The sequence below is a fragment of the Brugia malayi genome, assembly GCF_000002995.4.
Source record: "Brugia malayi strain FR3 genome assembly, contig: Bm_v4_Chr4_scaffold_001, whole genome shotgun sequence".
NCBI lineage: Eukaryota > Metazoa > Nematoda > Chromadorea > Rhabditida > Onchocercidae > Brugia > Brugia malayi.
The window spans coordinates 1,715,079-1,738,307 of record NW_025062478.1 but is presented as its reverse complement, the minus strand read 5'-3'; the positions used below and the strand labels follow the sequence as shown (position 1 = coordinate 1,738,307).

At 25.9% G+C, this 23,229-nt stretch overlaps 3 protein-coding genes across 4 annotated transcripts; 1 reads left to right on the top strand and 2 right to left on the bottom strand.

Moving 5' to 3' along the window:
• Positions 1-6,131: 6,131 nt before the first annotated feature.
• On the top strand, positions 6,132-10,087 carry Bm5518 (RE68566p, putative; the record flags this gene model as incomplete). Its single annotated transcript, XM_043081309.1, has 7 exons — positions 6,132-6,202; positions 6,690-6,888; positions 7,211-7,300; positions 7,617-7,847; positions 8,828-8,971; positions 9,366-9,568; positions 9,826-10,087. 7 exons carry the CDS (start codon positions 6,132-6,134, stop codon positions 10,085-10,087), a joined length of 1,200 nt encoding a protein of 399 aa, XP_042937243.1.
• Positions 10,088-11,722: 1,635 nt separating this feature from the next.
• Positions 11,723-14,664, bottom strand: Bm5935 (C6orf153 protein, putative; the record flags this gene model as incomplete). 2 transcript variants are annotated; one of them, XM_001895365.2, is made up of 8 exons in its annotated part: positions 11,723-11,850; positions 12,137-12,240; positions 12,476-12,570; positions 12,775-12,874; positions 13,266-13,360; positions 13,624-13,757; positions 14,037-14,179; positions 14,477-14,664. In XM_001895365.2, the coding sequence occupies 8 exons, from the start codon at positions 14,662-14,664 to the stop codon at positions 11,723-11,725; spliced, it is 987 nt and encodes a 328-aa protein (XP_001895400.2). The 2 variants fall into 2 exon arrangements, with proteins under 2 accessions (XP_001895400.2, XP_042937242.1); XM_043081308.1 differs by lacking the exons at positions 11,723-11,850; positions 12,137-12,240; positions 12,476-12,570; positions 12,775-12,874 and having other exon boundaries at positions 13,262-13,360.
• A 2,003-nt stretch (positions 14,665-16,667) lies between these two features.
• Positions 16,668-22,786, bottom strand: Bma-atg-9 (Autophagy protein Apg9 containing protein; the record flags this gene model as incomplete). The annotated part of the gene is made up of 14 exons (XM_043081307.1): positions 16,668-17,047; positions 17,297-17,489; positions 17,581-17,717; positions 17,931-18,079; positions 18,269-18,371; positions 18,860-19,025; positions 19,382-19,580; positions 19,802-19,964; positions 20,219-20,417; positions 20,548-20,690; positions 20,961-21,111; positions 21,446-21,646; positions 22,269-22,410; positions 22,671-22,786. 14 exons carry the CDS (start codon positions 22,784-22,786, stop codon positions 16,668-16,670), a joined length of 2,442 nt encoding a protein of 813 aa, XP_042937241.1.
• Between the last annotated feature and the right edge of the window lie 443 nt (positions 22,787-23,229).

Here is a 23,229-nt window from a genome sequence, read left to right as displayed (position 1 = left end):
GTCTTTTTCCTCTTTGTTCCATTTATCGTTTAATGTATTTATTTCAATGAATTTTCGAATATGGAAAATAATTTCGCCAAATAAACTAACGAAAAAAAAAAAAAAAAATTGAAGAAAACAAAACATCGATTTCTACCTGTAATCAAACTGTTTTTAGTCTGTAATAAGTATTTTAAAAATTAAATTACACATGAAATAATCGATCTTCATGATAAAAGGCGATAGGATAGATAAAACAGTAGTAATGAGTGCTACTACATTATGCACGAGAATGCAGTAACGGTATGATACAGTAATAGATATAAGCACAATATCAGTAAAATAATGATGTGCTGCTGTGGATTTGAATACGATGAAATATATTTAAGTATATTAGTAATTTAACATGGATATGAATGAACAAAACAATTCAACAAGACAGTAGTATAATATGCATACAGTACCCATTATCGATCGTTAAGCATAACACAGTATCACAGTAATCAGAACTTTTCTTTTAACTAGCTAACAGTGATCCTCAATATTATCACAAATAAAAAATGCAACAAAAATTAATGTATGAGTGACCAACGTCATATGATTAAGTGTAAAATAATAGAAGTTATGCACTACAGTATACAAAGCATAAATATATTACGGTATACAATGCATAAATATGTTACGGTAGCGTTATATAAAAGAAATAGACGTACGTTAAAATGTTATATAGCACATTACATTATGTTATACATTATTATGTGTGGTTTATATAATATTTACTTATGTGGTTTATATAATTGTTTCTGTAACTTACTTATGTGGTTTATATAATTGTTTCTGTAACTTACTTATGTGGTTTATATAATTGTTTCTGTAACTTACTTATATGGTTTGCTCATCTACTAATACTACTTTACAATATTATAAAATGCGATATGATATTATTACTCTCTGTGTGCATATTTTCCTAATTTCAGAGAATATGACATAAAATAGTGCATTATGATTCAAATAAATTTGTTAAATTTATCAGAATTTGAAATTAGAAAGTATATAGTACATAACTAAATTATAATAATGATTACATTAAAAAACTTAGAACTTCAACCGTATAGCTTTTAATTTTTCATCTAAAGTCTTAAGAGTAATTAAGCTATTAAATGGATTAGATAAGAAGAAAAGATTGATTAAATGGAAAAAAGCAAGAAAAACGAGAAATGAAAAGCTAGTAATATGATCATTAATGATCTATAATACATCCAAAAAAAAAAGTACTTAACCCACCAAAAATAAACATATTAGAAAGCCTTTGAAAACTGAATCATAAATTTAAATTACAATTTAAAAATTCATATTAAAATTAGTTTGCAGTCAGTTGCTTCAGACTGATTATGTAAAAAAAGCATAAAATTTTATAAAAAAAGTAGAAATTTGAGCATTTTATTATTTCCCTTTTTTTTTTTTTTTTTTTGAATAATTTCCACAAACAAATTTATAATTCTCTAGTATCTCGATATTACCAATAATGCATTAAGGATATAATTAAAGTAGATCATATAATTGATATCATAATTAAATGTGCAAAAAAAGAAAGAAAAAACAATTTCTTTCTATCAGTAAAATGATATGATAAAATGTAAAAAAGGAAAATATAACATCCAAAAAGCCAACTAGCATAATTTTATTTTACTTTCAATCAATCATAAATCGTTTTGTGATTGAATATCGAAAAGTTACAGCATTTGAAGTTTTATATAACATTAGTAAGCTACATAATATGTATTCATTTTTTTTTTCGGAATTATCTTGCATTGATTAATTTATAAATAGTAGTGATATATTTGCTTATTTAATTTTTACTGAATATTTAATATAAGATTTAATTTTTGTCATACATTCTGTCTCATTTTTTACTACAAAAAACAAAATCAATTCTATGACAAACTGAAAGTTCTTAAAATTATATAGAAATTTACGATTTCTATTTTTTCATTTGCTTACTGCTTCTAGCTGTATTTATGGATTTGCTGATGATAATTAAAGAATCTAATCAAAAACATTTCAGGTAGCAGTTAAATGAAAGAAATAACTTCATTATGTAAAAGTAATATTAGTAATTCAAAAATGATAAATTTCTTATTGCAAATATTCTTGGGGTAATTTTTTAAATAACTATTTCAAATTTTAGATCAGATTTCAGTAAAACATTATTGGTAAATGATAATGAATTATTTTTCAAAAGTAATAAGTAATCCAATCATTATTAAATTTTAAACATTAACAACGATTTATTGAATTATCAAAAAAAAAAAAAAATTTCCTATTCGATGCTGAACAAGCTATTATCGGTATCAGCCATCATATGTGTGTTCAGGTATAATAATTCAGATATGACAAACGAATATGACAGTATTACAAATATTAGTACCAAATATTATTTATACAAAAATCTAATTAATATAATTAGTCAATATGGTTAATTATCAAGTGTTAAAGAAATGATATATTTAAATTTTGAGAAGTTTGATTATCTTATTTGTCCTTAATTCAGACTCTTAAAAAATTTTATAATATACAAATATATAATAACTTTCATATGAATTAAACCAAGTATAAATGTTGTATAACAGATTTCATAGAATGCCATTAAAGATCAATCATTTTTTTAATTGAAGCGAAATAAAATTTAACTAAGCTTTTTATAAATGGAACAATTCAATAACTATTTAAGTCATATTGGTATATCAGCATTAACTTTTTTTCTGTGGAAGTTTCTAATTATTATATTAAATTATACTACTGAATGAAAATCTTTCGCATCTATAAATTAGCATTTATAAAATGCTTGTTATCTTATCAAAGTCATGCTAAATTATCAAATAAAAAAAAATAATTAAACGAAATTTAAATTCGACAATTTATGTTTGTGCCATTCAGCTTACATCAAATTACGAGAATTATAGATTGTCATTTTAATCAATTTTAGCAATATGAAAGAATTTAGCAATATGCAATATGAAAAAAATTTATTTTATGCTCAATAGCTATATAAAAAAATAAGCAAAAAAAAAAAACATAATTAAATTATATTTTGTAAAATATAAAATGGTTCATATAATGTGATTCATTCATTGTAACCTCATGTCACATACTTAGATGACGTGATCAATTTTATTTCTTTGACAACATATAACTTATTTTTTCTGATATACATTATTTTGTCTGTATAATATGATCTGGTTGCTATAACCTTTAACTTACGTGAAACTTCACGTGCACAAACGTGTATAATCTGTTTCCTTTCGCTAATATCATTTTAATGTGTTATGTAACAATTTACTTTATCATAGAACAATAAAATATGTGAAAGTTTCAATATTTTACGATATAAAATGCAAATTTTAATCAGTCAATCAATAAATCAGTCGATCGAATAATTAATTACTATTCATTTTATTACTAATTCACCTACAATAAAATACGATTAATTAGTAATGCATTGATCAGTTTGTTTTTCACATCAAAATATAGGGTAAACTTTTATTTTATAGGTAAATTTTTTTTAGCTTAGTGATCGCATTATAATTTGAACATGAAATTATGACTGAATGAAATTCATAAATTATGTTGCATTCCGGATCAGTACTATATTTTCACTTCAGTTAATCGAAATTTAAAAAAAAAAAAAAAAAAAAAAAACAATAACTTTGAAAAGTGTCCAATGTTTGCACAATGTGTATATTTAAATATACGATTTATTAATAAGCTTATCCTTTTGTTCCACTCATCAATTCATAACATTTAAAAAGAAGTTGAACTGACGTAAAATATGTCCTAATTACTTAACATGGCACGTTATGGTACATTGAGAATTTGACTAGATTTTATAAAAATTAAATTTTTCAATATTTCTTTTTTTTTTTTTTTTTAAATGAAACGCATAGAAAAAAAACATTCGCCGTTACTACAAGTAGATGACAGTATTGATTGGTTAATTGAATTTAATTGATTAAATATTGATAATTACATCATATAAAACTATCAAATGATACAAATTTAAAATTAAAAAAAAAAAAAAGAATTAAAAAATAAAAATAAGGTAAGTCACATGCTATTATTTAACACAAAAAATATGTTTCACTTAATTTTTTTTTTTTCAAACGAAAATATACAAATATGTTCTTGTTTTTTTTTTTATCTAATTTAATCATTCATTATTTAAAATGTACCTTATCGATATGTGCACTTTTCTAAAAGATAAATTATATTGGACAAGAAAATAAAATTTAAATACCAGTTCTACAGTGATACAAATTATTTGCATCTTTAAAATTCGTGTCAGACTTTGTTTATGCAGAAATTTGATTTAAAATTTGTAAGCGTTTTTCAGTCTTATTTTGCATAAATTTTATTTCTTTTTGAATGTTATCCTAATGTTTTTAATTAATGCTAAACATTAATTTTCATACATTAGTAATTGTTAAATAATGATTATTATTAAAAAAATTCCTCAATAATTTTTAAAATTTTCAATTTTTTTAGCTCAATAGTTTATGAAAAGTTACATTTAAATTTTTTTATGCTCAAAAAATGAATTACAAAATTAATGTTATATATAGAAATTTTTCATTTTAATTGAAGATTAAATTAATTTCATCCACAACTAAAAATGTTCATTTATGATTAATTAACCAATAATTTTGATTTGGAAAAATGAATTATGCTTTAATATCAGCCTTTATTTTAATTTCACCTTTTAATTGAAAAAGATTTTAGTAAATTTTATTTTTATTTTCTATTTTTTTTTTTGAATTATAAAAATAGTTTCTCACTAAATTTTAATATTTTCCCTCTATTTCTTTTGACGCACTTTTTTCTCCTTTGTTCCCTTTCATTTTCATCGTTTTTTTTTTCCTCTTTTTTCTTTCGTTAATTTATTTCCGTCATTCCATATTCGTTGAAAAAGAAAGAAAGTGAAATTTCTTATCTTACCTAATTTTATTTAAATCTTTAAACAAAAATACGATTGATATAATAAAGAAAAAAAGGGGTCAAAAAAAAAAAAAAAAAAAGAAAAACGACAAGGAATGAACAAGTTTACAAAAATAATTATTTCTAATTTAAACATAAACATCACTTATTTTGCACTTTTTTTTCTTATTTAATTTCAATTTTATTGTTTGTCAAATTTATCAAACTATGTCAACCCATCTATTCATCCAACTGAGAGAATTTATGACCCAAAAAGAATTTAATACATCCCATCTATTTATTTGTTTATTTTGCCTTTCTCATTTACCTACTTTTGTTTCCATTTCTTTTTTCTTTTGTGGATATGGCGAGAATAAATATGAGAGATAGCTAATCATAACTGTAGATAGAATTTTCACCCATAACATACTTACCCTAGATAAGACGGGTTAGTTACAAAAGGAATGATAAGTGGAACAGATGATTTACTTTAAGTTTAAATGGTTATCATACCAATATAAGAATTTATGGAATTTTGCAAGATTTAATATCATACTTTGTTTTTTTTTTTTTAAAATCAGTTAAGTTGATATTGCTATTTCAATAAAAATATTTCTAATAATTTTCTTTATTTATTTTATAAGAATTATCAGTTAAAAGTTGGCTGAGAGAATAAAAGTTGGCTGAGAGAACAAGCTTTTACGTAATATTTTATTGCAAACGATTGTAAGCAATTTTTGCATGAAATTATCACAAACACAAAATTTGCTATTATTATTGTCGAATTACAATGATTATGATTTTTGGATATAATAACTGACGAATAATTGTTACTGCCATAATTTTGTTCAATTTTTTATTTGTTGTTGAAGTACTGAAGTCACTTCGCAATTTTGTTTATATATATTTTCAGCTATCATTTGTATATTCATAATTTAACTATTATTAATTTAAAGCAGTAAATAATGAAGGAAAAAAAAAAGAGACATACAAAATTTATAAAACTATACCCCAAATTTCCAACGATAAATTTTTTCTACAATGAATATTTATATTTATCTGATGTATGCAAAAACAAAAAGAAAGTAAAAAATTGAATGATAATTTTAATTTTTATGCTACTATTAATCAACAATATTACAACGATAAGTGCACTTATAAACTAACGATTTGTGAATGATATGAAATCATCGACATATTTTACGCCAGCTCCAATAACAACGGATGAAATAGCTGGTGCTGAAAAAATTCGGTTAGCATTTTTAAGTAATTTCCATTTATTTAAATCAGACTTATCTCAGCGTTTGTTTTTCTTTTCAACTAATCTTATCAAATATTATGATAGATAATAATAAGTTAAATATTTGTTACAAATACTATATAAACATATTTGTTAAAAAATGAAATATTAATTAGAAATGTATGCCTAAACTTAAAGTTTTATGAAAAAATTCTTTAATGCATACTACAAATATATACTGTAAACTTTACGCATATTGTATCAACCATCTCCCATAGTAATGTATACAGTAAAAAATACCGTATAAAATTGCATACGGTAAAGTAAAATACCGTATAAAAATTTTCCTTCGTACATAAAGGAAAAATGAAAAAGAAAATGTATGCTTAGTTTAAAAAAACTGTAATTCTTTTGTGATATGCATTTTTTATGCATACAATAAAGCGATAAAAATATATTACATCCGATATTACATCCGGTACATATATATTATTTACAGGGAAATTATTGACGATATTCCGGATTTATTTAATACAACGTTTTATTTGGCACGTTGGTGGCGTGCTTACAATGGTGATTTGGAGCGTATTAAACGGAATATGAAAGATTTATTTGATCATCGACGAGCACTTGGATATGATCGTATTGAAACACATTTACTACAAACAAAATTAGAAATTACCAAAAAAACATTTGAAGTAAGCAAAAGGAAAAAAAAAAAAGTTTTGTTCCTTGCTAAGATAAATTACAATTAAGAAATATTTATTTGTTCATTTTTTCCTCTATATTTTAATAAAATTCGATTTTTTTTAAATCTAGTTCAAAAATTTCAAGTAAACTTTTTAATGTAAATTGAAAACATCAACATATATTATAATTTTCAAGAGATAACTTGCATATAATTCGCTTTTTCACTTTTTCACCATTTTCTTTCATCGCATCATATCGTTACTATCTTTTTTTAAAAAATATTTTTATAATTTTTGGTCTTCTCAGAAGTTTATTTTTAACTAATTTCAGCGTTTTTGCATCTCAAAAATTGCATTATACAGAAAGATGAACAATGTTTGTGTATTTTTTCAACGAATGGTTACAAATGATATTGATGAGGTTTGTATCATTTCCATTTTTTTTATTTATTACCCATTAAAATTTTTTAAATTTCTAATTATTGAAATTATTTTTGGATTGCTATCAATTACATTTTTGATTTAGCATTATTCCTATATTAAATTTAGTACTATATCCATTCAGTGGATACTTTTCTTCAATGGCTAAACTTTAAATTAAGAATATTAACCATTTTTGAAGTGCTATCATTTTCAATTTTGTTCCATCATCAGTTCTACTTTTTAAAATTGATATTATTTTTAATTTTTAAATTACTATCATTCTCATTTTTAAATTACACATATGAAAATTGCAGATAACTCGAGTGGTACCATTCAGTTACGTTCTTCATTCATATTTTATAATGCAAGAAGCATTTACTCGTGCTCAATTAGAGGTGGAAAAAGCAACAGGTAAACCAGCAGCTGTTGTTAGCATTCTTGACCTTTCGGAGATAAATACAGCAGCTTTATTGAATCCGTTGAGTGTTTCGGCGCAATTTGTACGATTAATTGTAAAAATATGGGCTGATTATTTCGTTGAAGCGGTAAAAATTTTTCATTTGCTACTACTAATAATAATAATATTTGAAAAGAAAAACGATTTAAATATTAAATTTAAGTTATATTTTTTGAGTTTAAATTAATTCATTCATTTCTTTCTTTTTTTTTTTTTTTTTTTTTTTTGCTAAATATTGTTAGAAGAAATAAAATTATTCTTTTTCTCAGCAATTAGAATGTTTTCATCTTTTTTTTTTTTTAAAAAAAAAGATTTGGAAAAACATTTTTGTAGAATAAATTATTGGATTATTCCACTTATTTTTTAGGTCAAAAAAAAAAAAAAAAAATTAGAAAACTAATTTGAATTTATGTTTCATCGATCTATAGTTTTTCACAGTGGCAAATTTTGTTTGTCATATTTCGATAAGATAAAAAATTAAAATTTTTGTACAATCTACTCAAATATTTTTTGTACTTACATCAAAAAATTTTTGTACTTACATCTAACAAATTCATGTAAGTAGTCAATCAATCAGCAGCGCTCTTGTCAACGTGTCAAGAGTTCTTCATAAGTTTAACCTTTGCATACACGTCACGAATTGATAAATGAAACAAAAGGATAAGCTTATTAAGCATACATTTAAACATATATTTAAAAAATAGCCAACACTTTGTGATATTAGAAATTTTTGTTAAATTTCAATTATTTGCAGTTAGAAAATGATGCTGAATGTTGTATTTAATCTAACTTAATGCAATACTAATTTGGAATAATTTTTCTTAAATTTTAATATTTTTGAAAAAAATTAGCTAAAAAATAGTTTATTTTATTTAATTATTTTCAATCCTTTATTTTTGCAGAAAAATAAATTAATATTTTATCATAAAATTAGTTTAGAGTATATTTTATAATAAAAATAATTAATGAAATATTTGATCATATAAATTTTTGTGATATTTTATCATGAAGTTTAATTTTTACTAACAAGAAAAAAGCAATTCAGTTGAATTTATTGATTGATTGCAGCAAGCAAAGTTATTTCTGATAAATTCACCAGCATTATTGAGCATAATGGGACAAATTGTTAAACTTTTAATGGATAAAGCAACACAATCACGACTTCAATTCCTTTATCAACCAACTGATTTAATTAAACATTTAAATCCTTATGTAAGCTAATTGTTGTTTTTGAATTTAAAAATTTATTATAAAATTACATAAAATTTCATGGCATATAAAACACAACCTTATTTATTATCAATGAATTAACTTTGAAATAAATTAATCAAATTTGAAATATTCAATCAGAAAAAATAAAAAAGATAAGCAATGCATAAGCAATTTATTTTATTTTAATTTTTCGATGTGCATTAAATTTATCAATGAAAACGATTGATAAGCAGAAGTTATTGTTTGAGACAAATTTCCGGATTGTTTAAAAATCCGGTTGCATCATGCTAATATACTTTAGTATTATTCACATATAATATTCACATACAATTGCTCCAACAAATTAATAGTATTTTTCATGCTAAATTCGCCAACTGAATTTTTTTTCATGCAGTTGGTACCAGAAATATACGGCGGAGAATGGCGTGATGATAGTGGATATGCAGAAAAACCGGAATTAGTATGTCAAAAACCGATTAAAATAGAACCGGAACACTATTATAATTGTGATTCACTTTGGCAAAAATATGGTTTTCCAAAAGTTCCAGCAAAATGTTCGGAAACAATCAAACGAAAACAAACATTTGAAGTTCAAAAGTAAGTTTGCATTGCAAAAAAAATGCAATTTTTGCTAAAACAAAAATAAAAAAAAAAAAAAAAGAAAGAATTAATTTGAAGTGAATAAAAATTATAAGAAATAAAATAATTAAATAAAATTTCTTTTAAACCTTTTTTTTTTAGTCATATATTATTGATAATTTTATCTATTTAATTTTTATTTGTTTTTTTTTCTTTTATTTTTGTTTTATTTAAATTTTATTAAAATGAAAAAATTTTTTTTTTTTTTTTTTAAGAATTTCCACAACTGAATCACAAATACTACTATGGCATTTTACGGTAAGCAGTGATATTGAATTCTCGATATTAATGAAAACCGAAAAAGATGATGAACAAATTGTATGGCCTAAAATAACATTAACAAGTTTACGAACACCTGAACAAGGTTCAATTATTTGTAAGCGTAACTGCATTTATACGTTACGTTTTACAAATCCAAGTCGATTTATAATACCGATTAAATTACAATATGTTATTAAATTGTGTTCTAATATATAAATATGAAGTTTTTTTTTCTAGAAAAAGGAAAAAAAAAATTCAATTTTAAATTGTCTAAAATTTCACTTTCATTCATTTATTTAATTAATTATATATGCTAATGATTGTTAATTATGAAAATGATTAGATAAGATAAAAAAAGAATTATAGAAAAAGCTCATTTTTTAATTATTTAATAAAATAAGAATAAAACATTCTTTATGAATATTATAAATCAAGTTTACCGCTTTTTTTTCTAGCAAAACTAAAATTTTTAAAAAAAAAAGTTGTTCATTCGAATGAAATATAAGGACTATACGTTTCGTTTAATCATACCAAAAATTAATTATAAAAAAGTTGTCTCATTATATTTCAAAAAAAAAAAAGTTTAACCTTCAACAAAATTTTTTTTTTAAATTGCATTATATTTTTCGTGCAATGATTAGATATCTGATAAAAATTCATTTTACTCATTTAATTGCATATTGCAGAAATGTATTATAATTTTTTTAAAAGTCATTAAGTCAAGAAAAACCAGTTCGACAAACTTTTCCACTTTGAGAATTTAATTTCTGGAACCAGAATAAGAATTTAAGAAAAAGGAAACAAAGAGAAACTTTAAAAATGACATATTATTTGTCAGGAAAAATAAAAATAAGCAAAAATAATCTGCATTTCCGGTAGTATTCCTTCCAGATTGTATGTTTTTTGAAAACTTGATCCCGATTCCATACTTTAAGATCATTCAATAGGAAGAGTTCATTTCTATGATACTTGTTTATTAGTTAAATTTGTTTAAAGCGAATTGAATTTTCAATATTTCATTAAAACATAATTTATTCACAAATAAAACCAACAATTTAAACAACAGACAAGAAGAAAATAAGAGATCTTATTAGACATAAGAGGAACACTGATAAATAATTAGTACGTATTTTACTACTCTGTGAAAGAATTAACTTTTTAATTACATTTACTAACCGATGGTAGATAATGTATTTTCAAATAAAACAAAGTATGAAATAGTAGGTAATAAAATCAAGTATCAAATAAATTCTAGAAAAGAAACCTGTTGTTATGCTACAGAATATTTATGAGGAAATTATAGTTTTACCGGGAGAAAGAGAATCAAGTAGCATTCACTGTAATATGTTTATTTATTAATCATTTTCATGAAGAAAACAAAAACTTTGCAACAATGAAAAGAATTAGAGAAAAGAGAGAAAGATGACTTAAAAAACGACCCTTCCATCACTTTCAACTTTTGCAATAAGTCATTATTATTATTAGAAAATAGAGAGAAATGAGAGATCATTGTCATGTCAGGAGCGCTCTTTAAAAAAAAATCAAATATAACTTGTCACCAGTAATGAAATTCAACTGCTGCACCCATCAATAAAGATCTTTTGTGAGATATATGTCACCTTTATGGATCTTAAATTACAAAACTATCAAGTAAGTTCTGAATTACAGAAAGTACTCATTAAAATACGTAATTAGAATGTTAAAACACCAGAAGATAAGTGAAAAATTCCGTCTTGAATGACAACAAGATTGTATATTTCACACCATATCAAAAATAAAACTGTAAATCTCATGACTGTCTTTAAAAAAAAAAAGCATCATTATTCAATTCTAATCAGTAGCAAATGATCATTATTGATTCATTGGTAGCATAGATCGTTTATCCTGTTTCTTGGTTTTACGACGAAGGTATTTTTCTAATTTCTTTCCACCTTTTAATTCATCATACTTTTTTCGCCATATAAGTTCTCGAATTTGTGCTTCAAATATTAAAATAGACATTAGTTCAGAATGCATATCATCTGTTTGCAAATAGCTTTGTTTTTTGCTTTTTTTTTTTCCTCTAAATCACTTCGAAATTTGAAATGATTATATGAATTTCATCAAAAACATCACTAAAAAGTGCAATGTTTGAATCAGCGAATTATAAATTTAAAAAGCTAATTCTTTTAGTATAAATAAAGAAGTAATATACTGCAGAGAAGTAATATTTTGATGAAAGATAATTCAACAATACTAATGTTTGAATATACAAACAAATCTCACCTCTTGTCTTAAAGACAGGTGGTAAACCTTGACGCATCCGTTCATTATTCTCATGACGTATTTCACGGATTACTTCTTTACGACGATTAACATCTGCTTGTGTTCTGCAATGGAAATTGTAATTACTTAATGTACAAATACAAATAATTATTTAAAAAACCAACATATTAACAGTATCCCTAGTAAATTTTAATTTATTTCTATAAGAGAAAATAATATGGATTATGAATGATGATTAGCTATATCAATGACAACGGTAATTATTGACAACTTCTTATATCAAAAGTGTTAATTAATTTATATTAGTTTATAAAATGGTCAAAACCTTGACAAACTTACTTTTCCTGATTTTTCATCTTCCTAAGTGCTTCTTTTAACCGATTTCTGTTAACAACGTCCGCTTCTGTCGTATTTTTTAATTCTTTCATTAAGATCTAAAAAAAGAAATTTATAGATACAAAATCAGACAAGAATACAATGAGAAATATATATCGGAATCTTAAACATCTGAATGTATTAAGTGAAATATTAAAAAACCACAACTTCTAATCAACTTTCCATTTATTATTATCAAATCTCTATCATACTAAAACAGTTTGGCAGATATCATTTATTACAATAAATGAAGAGATAAATACCTTTTTCTCTTGTTGACGTATTTCATCTAGAAAACTATAATTATTGTGATATATGTAATCATTAAATTCACCATATCTGCTATCAAATCGAGGATCAATTCTATAACAAAATTATAGATGGTAAATTAAAATAATCTGATGCGCATTACTGAACTCTTTCTATAAGTTCTATCTTTCTAGAAAAAAAAAAAAAAAAAAAACACTATCCAGTAATATAAATAAAGATTTTATTCGATTGTTAAAACTGTATTAATTATTAGAAAAATAAAATAACAAACAAGGAAAGTAACTGGGGAAAAGAAAAGTAATCGAATAAAAAAATAAAATACTGGATATCAATGATGATGAATATTACATTATTCTGAATATACCTATTCAATATTTAAATGATTAAAGAAGAGAATATATGAAATAGTGCCTATATAAAGTACAATATTTACTAAATGAAAAAAAAAAGAAGGATTTACAACAAACAACAAAATGTCACTTACGCAGGTTTTTCCAATTTTTCATTCTCGAACACATTCCTAAATTTCGACACCGGTATTTTTGATGACACTTCACGCGGCCTTTTTGGATTTTCACGCTGTAAATCAAATAACTGCATTAATCCTGCGTAAGAAACCGGTGAATTAATCAGCATAAAACTTGTAATTACTTGAAATATTTTTATGAATAAAACAAAATTACTTTATTTTCAGGAAGATAGCTAAACTTTTGATACTATTTCTCACTAGTGCTCAAACATCACATTCCATAGTATATATTCGCCATAACAAACAAAGTTATGATAAATTTTTAAACTACCAATTATCGATGAGATTTTTTAATAAAATTTAAAACAAATACCACAAAAGATTTGTGAGACGATTTTCTGTTAAGATCAGATGACGAATCTTCAACAAAGAATGCCTTGTCGAATAATTTCTTCCCTAATCGTTCTTGCAGTTGTTTTGCTTTACCTAATGGAATCTTTGCTACTTCTGAAATGTGAGAAAAAAATTTATTAGCTTAGCAATTCTCATAAATGCAAATTAAAAGAAAATGTGGTAAAAATGTGAAATGTGATAATTAAAAGAAAAATATAATGATTAGAAAATGCGATGGAATAATTTGAAATCAAAATATCATGATAATCCATGAAAATTCAATCGTCAAAACAGTTTTGCATTGAAAAAAAGAACAATTGACAAAAAAAAATTCTTTCAATATACAATTTCATAATTGGAAGAGATGAACGATTTAAAAATCTTTTAAAATACCTGCTCGAAATCCCATAGTATCCAAATCTGATTTTTCATGCTCCTCAACTGGAGAATTCATTGTACTATGAACAGACTTTTTAGGTTCTGTAAATTCCACTTCCTTCTCATCTGAGGAATGTCTAATGGACTCTTCTGCTATGCTATTAAAAACAAAATTATGTTAGACAGTTCCTTTGAGAATATACATCAATTTAAAAAGTGCAAAATGCATCTAATTTACATTATATCATCTAGTAAGTAGCTTTTTTAACATATCAAAAATGATTAAACATCCTACCTACTATGTTCAATATAGATTGAAAGTACGATAACGATCGATGTGATCCGGAATTTTTTCCGGATCCTTCCACAGTTATATGCACCGTATCATTGAAAGAAATTCAGAGTAAACTTAATAATAAAAAAAACAATGAAAGAAATGAAATTTCAACACTTACTTGGGTTGATGTTTTGACTTCATATTAGTTTCATCGTTATTACAGGTGCCATCACTTTCATCAAAAATAGATTTAGTATATTTCTGACGACATTTTCTCCATCCTTTTCCTTTTTTTGACTTTGATTTCAAATTATTATTCGCTGTTGTCTTCTTTGGAAATGTCCGTTGCAAAGTTTTTCCTTCCATTTATTCTACCTTAAATCAAAAACAAAATGAAATCATATCTGTAATTAATAACTTAAATATTATCTATGCAAAAAGAAAACTGAAGCTTTGATATTGCTATTGGATAAATTCCAAAGCATAATGGCTTGTGTTTTGTTGAACTAAATTTCATCACTAATTTCTTGGAAGATCTCTTAAGCTATAAATAATGTGGAATAGAAACGATAGAAACGGTGAAACCTATCTTAAGTAAGAATTTAAGAAGAAATGATTATTTAACATTGTTTAAAATGATTAATAACAAATAATAATAATTATCGTAATAAAAATAGTAATAATAATAATAATAGTAATAATAATTCTAACCATAATAATAAATGGTTACAAATGGAACTCTTTGGGCAGAAAAAAAGAAAAACTTCCGCATTATATTCATTTTAAATTCAAAATAATCAATAATCTCTTGGATTATTAGAAAAAAATGAGAGGTACATTACAAATTACGGAAGAAATTGTTTCAAACAATAAATCTTAGTTTATTTAATTGCGGATGGAGTAAATCAAAATTTAAAATATGCAACAAATTATGAATATAGACGATATCATAGAATGATCTACTCCTATAAAATTATCCTTCTCATATTAAAATATCGTGTATGAATATAACAGTTTAAAAGCATAAACGAAAGTATTTAAATTAATTCGATTTGTTATTTTGTGGTTAATTATTATAATTACTGAATTTTTAGAAAAGATTTTTTTCTTTTAAAAAATAAATCTGAAAATAAAAAGATATATAAGCTATTCAACATGGAAGGAAAGCAAAAAATATTGTAGAAACTAAATATTTTATTTACAAATTCTATTTACAAATGTTGAAAATGAAAAAAAAAAAAAAAAAAAAAAAATGTAAACACTGAAGCATTTAGCACTATACGAAGCGAAAGCAAGCAAACAAAAAAATTGATTATACTGAAATTTACAAGTGTATATGTTACAAAAATAAGCAGACAGATGTGATGAACATATATTAATAAAATGAGATGAACACTCTCCAATTAATGTAAAATCTTAAAAAACGAGAATACAGAACAAAAAGAAAACACTAATTACAAAAAATTACAACTAATAAAATGACAAACTTTTTACTTATTTCTCATAGTGTTATCCTTATTTAATCAAATGATTACCATCATTCCATGCTCAAAATAAAACTGTTAACAGTGAAAGCTAAAAATTATAGCAATAATATGTTTCAGGATGTGTATCTTAAATCAAAATTAATGTGATAATGAAGTGAAAATAACAATTCGTGCACAATTTTTCTTTTCTTTTGCTAAATAGCTCTATAATTTAGCTCGATTTACACGAATGAAATTAAAATATAATGAGAATAATATGAAAAAAAAAAGAAGTGTACAGCAAGGGTTCAGTTTTTATACAAAATCTGTGTAATTTCAAGTAAAGCAACAAGTTATTCAATGGCACAACAAATATTTTTGCAAATACATCTCCAATAATTTTTTTTTTTAGTAAATATATATTCATTAAAACTTTTTCAAGGTATATAAGCTGTTGTAATATCAGAAAGAAAATATAAAAACATGACTATCAAAGCATAATGAGAACTTCTGATAAGAGAAAAGGAACACACACACATACACACAAAAAAAAAAAAAAGCATTAGCATATAAAATACAATAGCTTTCTTATACAGTGAGCAAGTGGCAATTAAAACAAAAATACGACCCGTTGCGAAAATTTCCAATCTTTCACAATAGCACTGCTTATCAAATAAATCGGATAACTGCATCAAATCATAACTGCAAAAAGTATCAATCTATCGGGAAAAATTTCACTACCATTTCAAGCTATCTCATAATTACTAAAAGAAAAAAAAAGCTTCCTTTGGTAAATACAAATAAACCTTTACAAGCATGGGTCGCAAAGAGGAAAGAATATTTCGAATTCATTACATAATAAAAAATGAATCGAAAAAAAAAGAAAGAAAATACAGTTTCTTTTCAAACATTCAAAATATTATGTGACAGTCCAGGAGGTGATTGTTCATCACCAGTTATTTCCTGTTGTAGCTGTTCATCGTCGCTTCGAGGTGAAAGCGAAGCTTGAAGAGGTGAAATTGCACTTTGTGCTGGTACACCCCAAACACTGCCCGCTGCTTCGACCACTGTATCTGAACCTCGTACTGTAGTTTCGACTACTATTGGTGCTACAGTTGGAGAAATCGGAGAGATTTGCGCAACATGACGACAAGCCATAGTTGTCGGAGATGATACTATTTCAAGGCGACGATTATCGTAATTAGCATGTAAATTACGCAGATATACAATACTTAATGCGGTCGTCTGTGATGTAAGTACCATATCACCAATATGATTTTTTCCTGCAAAATTGACCTTTAGTCTGCTCTGACAGTTAAAAGAAAAAAGAAACTAATAAATAATTACTACTTCTTCAACAGACAACATATTTCGAATATCTTGAGAGAGAACGAAGAAACAATAAGAATATATAATAGCAGTTATTAATCATTACGTAAATACACGCCTATTATCATTCTTCCATTTCTGACAATTAACATTTATCTAAACAATGCTTAAAATAAAATATATATATATATATATAAACTTACTTTCACCATGCAAAGACATATTTGCTGCACCACTAAACAAATCAGGATTACGGAAGGATACAAAAGATGGTTGTCCACCTATAAATCTCCTAAGTTGCTGGTCAGTATTGAAGTTGAAAGAATGTAGACTATTCAATAATATGTTATCATCCATAACAACACCATCTTTCAGTGTATTAATATCTTGTGTCATCTGAAATTTCATAGGAAAAAATTTTTGTTCCCATTCTTTACCAGTGTAAATATATTTCTGATCTTATCTGAAATTAAAACCAACAACATACCCGGCTTCGTATATCATCAAGAAAACGAGCAGCACGAGGTGGTGGCTTCCACTCTGGATGATTGCTAGCAAAATGTATCAAAGATAATTCTGTTTTTCCATCGTTAGCATGAACTCGTCCATGCATATTTAAAATTTCTGAAAATAAGAAAGGAAATACTATTAAGAAACGTCAGAAAGAATATATATGAATAAAACTAACTATCTCACATTTCGTACAGTTTGAAAATATCAGGTAACAAAAAGAGGAAGGTTATAAAGAGGAAAGGTCGTTTAAGAAATTATATAATTACAAATTATTGACAGGCGCCTAAAATTAATAATAATGGAAATTTTTAATATGAATTTCACCTTGTTTCGTAACCTCATCAAAACTCCAATTTGGATCGCCGTGCTGTCTGATATCCATCTGCGCAAATGAGCAAACATCACCGAGGCCTTCTACAGAAACCGTAAAATTGTGGAAAAAATCCACAAACTCTTTCGCTTTGGGACGAATCCTGGAAAAGAACAGTAAAACGTAATACATTTTTGCCACTATGTTAAAAGTAAGAAGTGCTAACTTTAAAGCATGCACTATAGAGTAAGAAACATAATGAAAAAAGTTTCACTGTAAAATTATCGGAGGAAAGATTTTTTACTATCTTCTTCCTTTTGCTATCACAATATACTTTGCATTGAGAGCTTACCAAAACAGTAGAACAAATGGAGTTAAAACTGGACTCAAAAGTTCCTCAAGTAAAAATTTCGCCTTTAGTTCGAACAAATGCCCAAATTCTCTCCGAACCGTATCTGGAATAAAAGTCCATTTTCCCTGATTTAAACTTGTGCAAAATTTTCATATTTACAGAACAAATAAAGTGTTGCTATCAAGCTAATTTAAATGGCACCAAATTATCCGAAAATAAAAAGCAGAAATCCCGAAAGTTGCAATGTTGATGTAATGCTCAGTTAATATTAAACTAAATGGTAAACTTATTTCAACTCGGCTCAAATCATAGCTTGTTGTAAAATCTATTCTCATAAGCCATTCTTTTCAAAATCGAAATCACTGTAAAATATTCTGAATTTGGTTAGAACAAAATTATAAAACACATTAATCATAAATTCTCTCTATTCTTGTTAGCCTATCTTGACAGGCACCATAACCATTATCTGAGTTATGGAAATTATAAACGGAAATAGAATGATCAAGATCAGTGAAGCACTTTTGGAATACTTTTTCAGTACGACATAACATTTTTACATTATGACGGAAACATTTAAGAAACGAATACCACCTGTATGAGCTTTCCCTTTCCATGAGTCTGGCGCATAATGTATGTGTGCAATCACCATATTTAGCAATGTTTCAGGCCAATAAATCATATTTTCATCTCCAATGAGTGACTGACATGCGACAGCAATCAAACCACATAAAGATATAATCGTCAGAACGTGTTCAACCTACAATACAAACAAGGTATCATTCATTTGATCTGGATAAAGTTGTTTCTTTTTTCTTATGCATAAGTTGAAATCGTGTATGGTACCATATTTTGTGCTAGGCAGTATCCTGTAACTTCATGAATTATAGCATATGAAAACTTAAAACACAATCACTGGAGAGTTCAAAGCTTTTTTCTCTTCTAAGGTTAGATTCCTGATTACCCAACTTTCTGACAATATGACTCTTTTCGTATCTAATTTCAATCTTGAAACTCATTAAAAAAATTTTTTTTTTCAAAGATAATGGAATAAAGTAAAAGAACAACAGCTTTGATTAAAAAAACAAAATGACAAAAAATGTGCATTAAACTAACCGACAATACATCTTCATCCCATAGACCCAACAAAAGCAAAACTATGCAGATTGCACTTGCAACGAATTGCATTTTTCTAGCTATAACCTGCCCAAGCGGTGAAAGAAATTGTTCCATATATTGGGTTGCTGCCCGATGGCTTTTTGAAAGACGTATTCGTAATTCATGGTCTAACTCGTTGAAATGTCGTAACTTATTCCTGCAATACATTCATTCTTTGTTATCATATGATCGTATATTAACAGTTAGAAATTGTACACTCATCAATCCGTATAGAGATTACAAAAAACATTACTTTGCAAATTTTGTTATTAGGAATGTTGAAATGAACACTGTCAAAAATTACTTTCCAAAAAAATGAATACTATCAAAACTACTTTCTAAAGAAGTTCTAAAAAAATGAATACTGTCGACAATTACCTTCCGTAATTTGAATACCTACGCATAGCAAATGATCCCGGATCTCGCTTTAGTAGCTCACCATAAGTAAAAAAGAAATATAATACTTGATATACGAATACAAGTGGAAAAAAAATAAAATTGCCAATAGCCATTTTCAATATAGCCGAATCTAACTCATCCGCTGCAATGTGATGGCTATATTATCAACAGTGTTGGATATTGTGGAATGCTTCACTATCATTTCAACACTTAAATCTCACATATTCATAAAATGAAAATCTGAATTCTATTCCTGCTGCTGTTCATTAGGTAATTTCTACCTGATGAATTTTAATGATAGCCGAATTTAAAGTGAAGGAAGAGCTTATAGTGATTCAAATCTATATTAAGCTGCATTTTTATTCTTATATAATTTTATAATTTTAGCAATCTCACCAAGCCTGAAAATATTCTGTGGATGTTTGTACTCTTCCTTAAGTTCATACGGTCCCTTCCACGGCGACCATACTCCATAAAATAACAGCCATTCCAGATTCATTTTCAAACCGTTCGGTAAATATGGCATTGAACCAATGAAAGGCACATTGATTACTGGTGGCAGTATTTCCTTATTGATAAGGGCGACAAAATAATTCTGAAATATAAAAAAAAACAAAAATTTCTTCAAGTATTACGCAGTTACCATGCCACAGAATTACTTCAGCAGAATTTGTATTTGCACGATTCTTCACATCAATTAAGAGGAAAAGACAAGAATTTGTCACCTTATGCCTCAAAATACGTTGATAAAGATCCAAAGCAGTAATACCATCTTTATTTAAAATTAAATGTATGGATGGCTGCTTCTCGCATATAAGCTGCACAACTTCCTGCCATTTAAGGTCACTCAATAATGTATCCTCAATTCCTTAAAAAAAATAACATTTTATTATTTATTTAAGCAAGAAAAATCAAGGTTAGTAAAATAGTTGAAGATGATGCTTCATAAGGAGTAGTGAAAATTTAATCAGATAAACACATATTTATGAATATGTAGACATTAAATTTAATATTGGCACTGAATTTTTTTAAATTGGAATCTAGATAATAGAGTTGATAAACGGGCAAATTTTTACTAGTTTCCTATAACCAAAAGAAAAAGAATCAGAAAAAAATTAAAAAAATCATTAAGTCTTACCCAACGCTGAATGGTAAAAAGTACGTATTTCGCTAAACTGATAAATTTGATAAAAAACCCGTGCAGCCCGGAAAATCCAAAATAAAACGGCAAAAACCAGCAAACATAGTGTGAAACCACCAATATGACTCCAATCCGGATATATGACATCCTAGACACAAAAGGAATAGCAAACACTATTAAGTATAGAATTCATTTTAACAATTTCAAACAAAACATGAACCACGCGAGTCACTCAGATTCTTCACGTCCTTCGACAATTTTCTTTTCCATCGCAAAAACTTCCATAATATCACAACAAACTTATCCGTATATTAAAAAAAAAAACTAATTCTTCCTACAAGTTTCTTAGATTTTGGCAAGTCCAAACCAAGCAAAATTTTATGCGGAGAATTTCTTTTTATATAGTTATTTCCATCAAAGAAAACAAACTATTTTCAAAACAAAAATGAAAATCAGAAAAAGGAAAGAGAAGATAGACTTACTTCAAGTCGAATTTTCCCACCAATTGGCTTTCCCTCTGCAGAGATATTCTTATTCTTGAACAAAACATCATAATCCACGCGTACTAGTAAAAATGTAACAAACCAAACCACAAATATGAATTGAAATAAGGTAAGAATATGCTTAATAACTATACAAAGATATCCACCATTTTGATGATACTCATAAACTCGAGTGAAAAACTGAAAAATATATTATTTCATTATACTTTCTTTTCTGCTATCAGTCGTAAATATCTTAAAAATACGAACTTCATAACCTTTCATATTTTAAAGCAATTCATATATTCGTAAAAAAAAGAGTATACTTTTTTTTTTTTTTTTTTTTTTTTTTTGAGAGAGAGAATAAAATCATTCAAAGATAACATGAAAGAATGAGTAAATCGTATGTCTTAGATGAAATATTAGAAGATGGTCAATTAATTAGAAGAAGCAAAACTTTCGTTTTACGATAAACAGTGATATTTATAACGGAATGTTAGCAATTAAAACTTATACAATTATCTAATAAAAAATATCTATGAGCTGTGAGAGTAAGCTGAACGTAGCATACAAGATGCATTACCCAAAATTTATCGATCTTATATTAATATATCTTATATTAATAACACCAGACTAAAAAATTCGATCACCTATTGGCGCAATATTAAGATCCATAAAATAACTTATATAGGAATGAGACATTTCAGGTATACTAGATCCAAGTTTTTAGGCATATCCTAAGTTTTCAAGTTTTAAAACGAAAAATCAATCAACGAATCATTTAGCTATGGCATTTTTTTCCGAGGTAATTTATATAATATACCTGATCTAAATTTTCTACTCCATCCCATAAAATACCAGAACTCGTAGCAGCATGACATTCAACGGTTCCACCTACTTCATTCGCTGCGATATCGTGTTCCAATGGTGGACTACCATATACTTCCGATGGTCCATCATCTTCCCTGTTACAAAGGAAACGTTTGATATCATTAAATTGAAATTATAATTTACTAGACTACTAATTATTGCAAGCAACAACAATATCATTATCGACAAATGATTGGTAATCTTTTTGTATTTTTGTATTTGAATATCTTTAAAATAGTTTTCAACTTCAAAAAAGTTAGATCATAGCAAATTATCGTGATTTAATCATATTTTACGAGAATTTTTTATAGAAAGTAGAGATCAGTGATTTAAAAAAAAGAAAAAAAAAACTTACAGTACACTGTTTCTGGGAATCAAAAGTGTCTGCTCGTTGTCAGTAGAATATATTCGAGATTCAGTACTTTCATCTTCAATGCTCTGATAACCTATCCTAGAACGGAACCCAAACATCTACGATGACATTGGCCTGAATGAACAGTAGCATAAAATATTAATTATAATCTAAGATGAAACGATCCACTAAATCTGCAAAATTAATATGATGAGTTGTCGATGCATTAATTTTTATTGTAACTTCTATGCTAACAAACGAAATTCTTTCCTCGCACATTAATCCAATCTTATTATATTCATTAAAGATTTTTTATAACTGGATAAATTCAAAGAAAATAATAGCTATGGTACAAAAGATTAGAAACAAGTACTTTTATAGATGTAGGAATATATGTAATTAAAAAACATAACTAAAATGAAATAAAAAATAAAAAAAAAAAAAAAGAAACTTCTCAAAAAAAGAAAGAAACAATCGACTATAAAAACTACATAACTCCATAAAATTTAATAAATTTACTAGCCTAAAAATTATGTAAAGATTAAAATATTTTAGGAATGAA